The sequence below is a fragment of the Anastrepha obliqua genome, chromosome 5, assembly GCF_027943255.1.
Source record: "Anastrepha obliqua isolate idAnaObli1 chromosome 5, idAnaObli1_1.0, whole genome shotgun sequence".
Taxonomy (NCBI): Eukaryota; Metazoa; Arthropoda; class Insecta; order Diptera; family Tephritidae; genus Anastrepha; species Anastrepha obliqua.
The window spans coordinates 114,513,792-114,523,148 of NC_072896.1; the positions used below are offsets into that span (position 1 = coordinate 114,513,792).

General features: G+C 34.5%; 1 protein-coding gene across 1 annotated transcript; it reads right to left on the reverse strand.

The window, feature by feature from the left end:
• Window positions 1-679: 679 nt before the first annotated feature.
• LOC129248937 (uncharacterized) lies at window positions 680-8,030 on the reverse strand. Its single transcript, XM_054888550.1, has 3 exons — window positions 7,756-8,030; window positions 5,566-5,698; window positions 680-877 (listed from the first exon to the last, which is right to left on the reverse strand). Exons 1-3 carry the CDS (start codon window positions 8,028-8,030, stop codon window positions 680-682), a joined length of 606 nt encoding a protein of 201 aa, XP_054744525.1.
• Between the last annotated feature and the right edge of the window lie 1,327 nt (window positions 8,031-9,357).

Below are 9,357 nucleotides of genomic sequence, written 5' to 3' on the forward strand. Positions count from 1 at the left end.
AAATCACCATCAGCCCTTAAAATTTTGGATGGTGCTATTTTAACTTTTTTTTTCTCATCACTCAATATTTTAAAAAACTTTCTGCTCAAAATTGTACACCAGGCTTGAAGCAGCTAAGTGTATTTTGATGAAACATTTCTGCAAGCATTGCATGCCGCCACAGCTGCGTATCAATTGAAAACTATGTAAAATTCACAAGAAAACTATTCGAATTGTTCGTTATGGGGTATAAGCTCAAGTTTTATTGTTTAGGTAAAACGAAAAATAACATAAGCACAAAAACAGTCCCACTTGCAATACCGAAACCAAAAAAAAAAAGGAAACAAAAAACTCAAAACCAAAAAAAAAAAACATTGAAAACGAAGCAACGCAGTACAAATGTTTGCACCACAAAAATATGATGGTTGCTCGCTTCTTATGTTGAATTGCTATTTGCCAAACGAAATTAAATTGTGCCTACATGCATTCACATCTATAGAATGGGAGTAAAATGGGAGTGCAACGGAGTGAGCAGCGTTGAATAAGAGCACATCTGTGTGCGTGTATGTACATATATGCATATGTATACAGTGAGACGAAATTGAAAACAAACAAAACTGTGCGCGAATATCAAAAGTAGTTAAATTTTACCAAACTGCAAAAGCAGGCTGGTGGCGAGCAAAACGTATGAATAAAAATTTCATATTACGTATACGCACTGTTGGGCAGCTGCAATACTCGTATCCGCACAGAGCGGCGTGTATTGGAACAAGCGAGTGGCTGCTTCTGCTGCTTCTGCTACTTGTGCGCTTGTGTCTATATTGTTGATATTGGTGATGATGCTGCTGATGCTTTTTGATAGCCAGTAGCCATCATTCAATGCTTGTAAATTGATTGTCTACGAAAGCGGTGATGTGTGTGGCCGAGGAGCAAGGGGTAGCTGCCACGTTGTTAAACAATATGGAATTTGAAATGTGCAAAAAGAAAATGCATTCGCTCGCTTTTTTGGCGGGGAAGTTCGGCAATTCAAATATGCCAGAACAAGAAATAGGGTAACCTACAATATATGTAGTAAAAATAGCCAAACACACACATGCGCACACTGGAGGTATAGACATACGCTGATGCTACTTCGCTACTTCATATTTTCATTTACATGCATTTCATTGTCCATTTTGCCCAAAATGAAAACTGCTTCGAATAGAATTTTGTGGATAGTCAGATGCAACGAAAACTTAGCTGCTTTGTGTGAGGAATATTTGAAATGCTTTTGTTTAACATTTTTATATTTTTTGTGTTGATATATTAATAAAAATAATAAAACCACAACGTTTGCACTCCCTCTGCCAAAACAGAACAAGGCATGCAATTCGCGCAAGATATTAAAATCTGTATATTTTTAGTTTTTAATTTGTCGGGCGCCAGTGATGAAATATAAGATTTTGTGAGGCATCGAAATCTGGAAGTTCCTGCTGCTGAAAAAAAGTAGCTTAAAAGCAGCTGCAAAATTTACTTTTTGTGAGCACTCATGGATTGTAAGAGGATTAGCTGGTTATATATTATTCTTCACATCGAAAAATTATTAAAAATTTATGACTTGCTTTACATGGTTTTTGAAGAAGCGACTTCAAAGCCCTACAATTCGAGGCATGGGAATATTAAGGCTTATTTCAGGCAGAAAAAATAGAAAGCATTTGATGCAGCTTAACTGTAATCTTTCTATTACTAAGCATTAACTTAAAGCTCCGTAGAAAAATAACGAATAAACCATCCACAATAACTGAATGCAAGCGGCCACCAAAGTCGAATGGGTTGACGCAAGCATACCATTTAGAAGCACGTAGGTTTAAATCTACGTGCACGAAATAGCAAAATGAAAGAAGGAGATTTTTCTAATAGCAGTCGCCACTAAGCAGGCAATGGTAAGCTTTAACGCGTATACCTGCCATGAAAAAGCCACTCATAAAAACCATTGCCGTTCGGAGTCGGCTTAAAACTGTAGGTTCCGCCATTCGTGAAACAGCATACGACGCACAAAGAGGAGGAGGAGCTCAGCCAAACATCTAATAGAAGTATGCGCGCAAAATTATTCATCTATCATTATTTATAACTGGATCCAAGTGGCTCAAACCCCTGTGCTGCCAAATTCAAATAAAAAAAAATTTTGATTTTTCGACACCAACTGGCATGAAATAAAGAAAAAAATTTGAGCTGAATAAAGTATTTTGTTTAGCGTTATTTTGCATTGATTTTGTTTGCTTTGCGAGTAAAATGGTTTCTATTGGAAGTGTGGCAATAATGTTATTCAAGAAAAGGCGGAGAAAACCGAAAAAACCTCAAACACAGCAGAAAATATTGACAAATGCTTTTAGTCTTTTGGAAGTGAAAGGAACTTTCTAAAAAAGTTCTTAATTGCTAAAATATGCAGTTTTACTATTCTACTATTTTTTGCAGATTTTTTAAAAATTTCATTTGAATAAATCAACATTTATGTGCTGGAGGGTCAAAAGGAGAATAGCTCAAGTATTGCGAGGTTCTCATCAACGAATACGAGTCAGGCACTTGTTTCGATTCAAAGGTGTTTTGCAATCACATGCAAGAAAGTTTCTTAAAACACAAAAACAAAAAAACAAAAAAGAGAAAACATTTTTTCATTAAATTTACTCTCATTTTATTAATTTATTGTTTTTTTAGGAAAAAGTAATATAAAAGCGGTTGTTTCTTTGGAGTTTAATTTTGAAAATTTTTTGGACAATAAAAACTCGTAACAAATTTATGCAAGGATGCTCTGAATGTCATGCAGTTTATTGGTAGTCACGTGAAATGGTTCAACAAGTGAAGAACCGATTTGAGTGAAGTCCCTTACGAAGTGCCAATCAAATGGCGCAAGAACTGAAAATATCTGACCGCAGCATCCACCGCACACTGAAAAACTATCACAAAGCCAAGCCTTACAAGATCCAAACGGCGCATGATCTCACACCAAAGCAGCAACAAATCAGACTTGAAAGAGCGAAGGAGTTGCTTCGCTTGGACGAAAGCTTTCAATCTCCGAACATTGTGTTTTTTGACGAGAAAATTTTTCAAATTAAGCAATTCGTAACTCTCAGAGCGATAGGGTTTATTTGACCGACCGTTCATACGGGAATTAAACTCATCGCACAGATAATGGTTTGGGCCGCTATAACCGCAGATAGGCGCTCTCTTTATTGAGCCTGGCGTCAAGGTAAATGCGAAATATTATCGGGAAAGTGTTCTGGAGGTTGCTTAGAAGCCGTGGGCAGACAAACATTTCCTGGCAGACCGTGGACGTTTCAACAGTCCTCGGCACCGTCTAACAAAGCTCGAGTGAACCAAGAATGGCTACAACTTCATAACGTCTACACAATGGCTTTCAAATTCAGCAGACGCGATGGGCTATTGTCTTTGGCCCATTTTGGAGTGCAAGGTCCGAACTAAAAGATTCACCAGTCTTTAGGCGCTGAGAAACGCAATTGTCCGCGAGTGGGCCAAAATACCTGCAAGTCTCATTCGAGCAGCTTGCGATGCGTTCCTGGACCGTCTCAAGGCCATAGTCAAGGCAAAAGGTGGTCATATCGAACTAAAGTAAATTTATTCTTAACTTTCCATTATTTTCACACATTTTAAACTTTGAATTGAATAAAAGTAATTTTCCAAACTAAATTTATGACGTTTTTAATTGGTTGCACTTCGAGTGCCGAAGCCTGTATAAATTTAAAAATATATGAGGGGTGTTTTTTTGAGAATAAACCTGATTGAGAATAAAACGAAAACTAATAAAACGAATTTTTTATAAAAAAGATACCTCTGCACCTCACAAACAACAGATCATATAATTCAGCAGCTCCGTTTTTAATTTGTAATTTTTGATTTTATAAAAATAATGGAATATAACATTGAGAAGCTGTATAGCTTCTAGTCTTGATATATTTAATAAAAAATTATTTCGTTATGAATTTGTTTGGGTGCAACGTCAAGTAATTCAAATTAATTTAAATGTTGATTCTTATTATTAATAAATAAAATTTGGTTTATTGGCTCTTTTGTCGGAAATGTTTTACCCCGCGTTGCTAAGCACAATTTCAGGTTAAGTTGACGTTAATTAATTCGTACACCTAACATTTCTGTCCATATAAAAATATAAATAGTTTGCACAACAACAAAAACCATATAATGAAAAACATTAAATTTCGTAAAAAAAAATTTTCTTTCAATTTTTTAACCAGAAATTCTGGGTTTTTTCTGAGAATGCAGTTTTGTAACGCATTCAATTTTAGTCTAACAAAGTGTAAGTTATAAATCGCTACAAAATATTGTAAGTTTGTGAAATTTTTTTTTCACTGATATGTCTCGAATTATCTGCCATACGAAGTACATGCACGGTAGGGTGGTGCAGAGTGCACTAAATAATTAATGCAATAAAGTAATAAAAACACTGGTAAACTAAAGAATTCTTCTTCTTTATTTGCCAACTCGATTTCGAATATAGGGGACCATACAATTTATACAATACTAGCATTACCCAGTGGGCTTCGCACCACCATACATAAAATGTTTTTTTTTTATATCGCAAGAAATTTTTCATATTAAGTTTTCTTTATAGAACTCGTAAAATGTTTAAACAGTTGAATTAGTTGATTTTTTTCATTCAACATACTTTCTAAAGATGTCACAATAGCCTTTTCTGTACTTTTTTAAAATTTGATTGTGGTGGTCACCTATATACAGGTAAGGTGAAAGAGCCGATAAAAACTTGTAATTAAACTTTGATCCTTTAATTTCCATTTCAATTTTTAACGCTAAATAAATTTTGCTAAAATAAATAAAGTTAAAAATGTTTTTCCAGTTCCTCCTGGAGCATTCAATTTTTTATTATATTTTCGTCCAAAATGACTTGCAATTCAATAAAAAATTGATTGCTAAAAAGATTTGATTTGTGAACACAATAACGTACAAAATAAAATGAAATAATTTTTATTTTTATTTCGGAAAAAGAAAAGCAACGTTTAATTTAATACAATTGTATACACAACATTTTTTGTTTTATTTTGTGGTGCATAAATAAACAAATTTTTTGGCGCTCCAACTCTCGAACATGCAACGTACAGTTGACTGTTCACCAATCACAACAATGGCTACTTCATCAATCGTTGGTACATTGAATCGTCCGGCGTGATCCCCAATTGGTGTTTTATCGGCTTTTATTATGATTTTGTGGCCATCGGTGGGCATCAGATCGAGTGCCACTTTGAATAATTTCACCAATTCATTGTGTTGATGGAACATTGTTTGCAATTCATTCACGATTGATCTTCTCGTATTCGTCGAAATTGCACAGCGCTGATCTAATTCACGATACTCATCACCAATAAAATATATTTGCAAAAATTGATGGTCACCATCTGGGAATGGTAGCAAAGACCCAGCTCTATGGTATATTTGACCTTGAATCTGTAAAGTTCGAGAAATATATGTAGATAACGGATCTGAATTTTTAAAAACATCGAACACAGGGACGGCACATAAATTAAATATGATATTGTTTATTCCAAACGAAGTAATAACCTTAAACGTCGGCATTGAATGCAAAGGTTCTGCCGGAAGTTCTAGCACCGGCAATTTAACTTTCCCACCAGCACAGCACATACCAGGCGTTTCGTTTCTGAATTTAATTGCTTTGCAATGTATACACAGTACAATTCCTCTTAACCGGTCACCTCGGGACTGCATACCTGGCCGGTTGCCGTTTTGGCCGGTTAATCCGAAGTATACTTGTATAATATATTGTATACATACATAATATATAAAAAAATTGAGAAGCATTTTTTACATATTTATGTATTTCATATTTACATATGTTAATGTGTTACATCAATAAAATATATGTAAGTGTAATAATTATTTTTTGAAAAAGTCTGTGATTTTCTTCTGTTTTTTAACCTTCAGTGAATTTCTGAATGCGACATCCCTCCATTTTCTAATCGCCACAACGTCTAATGCTGTTGACTCATGTTGTTGCTCAATGTATTTCAATGCAATTTCCATCAAATTTTTGGCTTCTTCATTAGAAACTGTTTTCTCCTCTTCAACGTCACTACTCTCATCATCTTCCTCTTGTTCTTTGTTTGCTAAATCTATGATTTCGTCATCATTCAAAAATTCATTTTCAAGGTGTTCGTCACAGTTTATCATCCAATTTTCCACATCTTCTGCCTGTAATGATTCGTTACCCGATAACTTTTGAAGGTCTTGTAAAGTAGATTTGTTTTCTTCTTCTTCAGTCCCTGCAATATTCGAGATCACAATTAGATTCTCAACATCTGGCCAAAGTTTTCTCCAAGACTTAACAAACGTTGAAAAGGGCATTTCTTGAAATGCTGTAGCTAACATATAAATAACGTCCTTGATATGGATCTTTTTGATGACATCTAAAAGACCTTTGTCTTCACTCTCCGAATGTTGCAGAATTCCAGAAACAAGTTTACGCCTGTATCGTCTTTTTAAGCTTTCGATCACTCCTTGGTCCATTGGTTGCACTAAGCTTGTCACATTAGGAGGAAGATAAACTAATTTTATGTCATCTACAGCGCAGTCACGAGGATAGGTGGAGCATTATCTAACACAAGAATTGCTTTAATAGGCAAGTTTACACTTTTTAAATGTTTTTAACTTTTGGAACAAACTCCAAATTAAACCACTCTTTAAAGAAGTCTGAATTCATCCACGCTGATTTTTGTGACTTATAATAAACCGGAAGGGAAGATGGATTCAAGTTTTTGAATGCCCGTGGTTTAGCAGACTTGCCATTAACGAAACGAGGAATTTTATGAGTCCCTGCTGCATTCGAACAAACGGTAACTGTAATACGTTCTTTGTTCTTTTTGAAGCCAGAGGCAGACTGTTCATGACTGCCTAGAAAAGTTGTTTCTGGTAACATTTTAATGTTTATCCCGGTCTCGTCCATATTATCGACTTGTTCTGGAGATAATTCCTCTGTTTTAACCATTTCACCAAACTTAGTCTTGAATTCTGTCACACCAGATGTATCAGCAGACAGTTTTTCTCCACTTACATGTGCGAAATGAATTCCGTGTCGCTTCTTCCATCGATTAAGCCAACCATCACTTGCCACAAAGTCACCTCCAATATTAATCTTCTGGTGGATAGCCAAAGCTTTTTCTTTCAAAATTGGGCCGCCAATCGGTGTACCTCTTCGACGTTCTTGAAGAAACCAGATCCACAAAGCTTCATCGATGACCTCGCATATCGGTTTTTTTCTCGTACAACGGCTACCCAGATTTCTATCAAATTCCATTTTCGAGCAAAACTCCTCAATGGAACGCCTATCTCTTCGCCAGTCATTTACAGTGCTTTTTCCAAAATTAAATTCTGCACATATTTTCGCTTCGGACTCACCATTATCAATCCGCCTTAGCACTTTTAAACGTGTATCCATCGAAACCACAATTCGTTTGCGCTTTGCACTCATTGTTAAGGAAAGAACTATGTTATGTCCGTACCCACAGCAAAAACAAACCAAATTGATCAAAACGACAAAATCCTATCTAACATCGTTTATAGTTTACTTCGCCGGGATCTCCCCGTAATATCGGGGGAATCCCAGCCGCATCGCCTCGCGGGTGAACTTCTTGGAAAATATTGCATTGCGCTCGGCTGTTGTAAACAGGCCGGTTAATCCGTCGACCGGTTAATGCGAAGCCGGTTAAGAGGAATTATACTGCATTCTATTATATATTCATTTGGCCAATGTAGGCATGCATGCTGTAATCAATGGTAGCATCGTAATTGAAAGCCGCGCGTTCCATTTGACGTATATCATAAACGGACGTACGCCCACGACGGTTCCTTGGTGCTTCACTATTAACCGACTGATTTCTCTGTCTGTGTCGTTGTGTTTCCACTTCATTTCGTCGAACACGATCTTCTTCACTTTGTGATCTTCGATTTAACGCTGTAGCATTTGATTGACGTGAACCTCTGCCAATGTTTGCTCGTCTTGCACGCGGCATTCTTTCAGTACAGTATATTACTAATTGAATGTAAAAGCAAAACATTGAAAATTATTTCAAGTCATTTTGGAAGAAAATATAAAAATAAATTTAATTCAAAGTTCAATGTGTGTACGTGGTTAAAACAAACACATGGTTAACACTCACCAAAAGTATGTCTGTTCGCCATGAGAGCACGATATAAAAGAACTCAAAGCACATAAGAGAACTGCCAACTGAATTCCAACGACAGCAAATTAATATTAACATAATACACTTGCAACCACAACAGTACAACAGAAACGCTCATAAGCGGCTGTGTATTTGTTGTTGTTTTTCCCATACAGGCATTTCGTATGAGAGGAAACCATTACTCACATAAAATGTCAGGAACGTCTGCACCGATTTCAGTCAAACTTCACACAAACCACCGAGAAAGAAAAGAACTCTTAAATTTTGGTGTCGATCGGTTCAGCGGCTCTTGAGTTATAAGATTACCAAGGAAATGTAACTTCTTTTTATATATATAGATATATATAGATATAGATAAAGATATAGATATAGATATAGATATAGATATAGATATAGATATAGATATAGATATAGATATAGATATAGATATAGATATAGATATAGATATAGATATAGATATAGATATAGATATAGATATAGATATAGATATAGATATAGATATAGATATAGATATAGATATAGATATAGATATAGATATAGATATAGATATAGATATAGATATAGATATAGATATAGATATAGATATAGATATAGATATAGATATAGATATAGATATAGATATAGATATAGATATAGATATAGATATAGATATAGATATAGATATAGATATAGATATAGATATAGATATAGATATAGATATAGATATAGATATAGATATAGATATAGATATAGATATAGATATAGATATAGATATAGATATAGATATAGATATAGATATAGATATAGATATAGATATAGATATAGATATAGATATAGATATAGATATAGATATAGATATAGATATAGATATAGATATAGATATAGATATAGATATAGATATAGATATAGATATAGATATAGATATAGATATAGATATAGATATAGATATAGATATAGATATAGATATAGATATAGATATAGATATATTACAATTAAATATCGAATTATAATACAAAAATATTTTACCTTTAATATAAGGTTGTCAAAAAAGTCTTGCGGTATTTTTATTGAATTTTCAATTGTTCATAAAATTGGTTATAATAATGCGATTTAAGTCAAATATGCGCCGTTTTGTTCGATGACGAGTTCCCAATGAGATGCCAACTTCATAATGCCC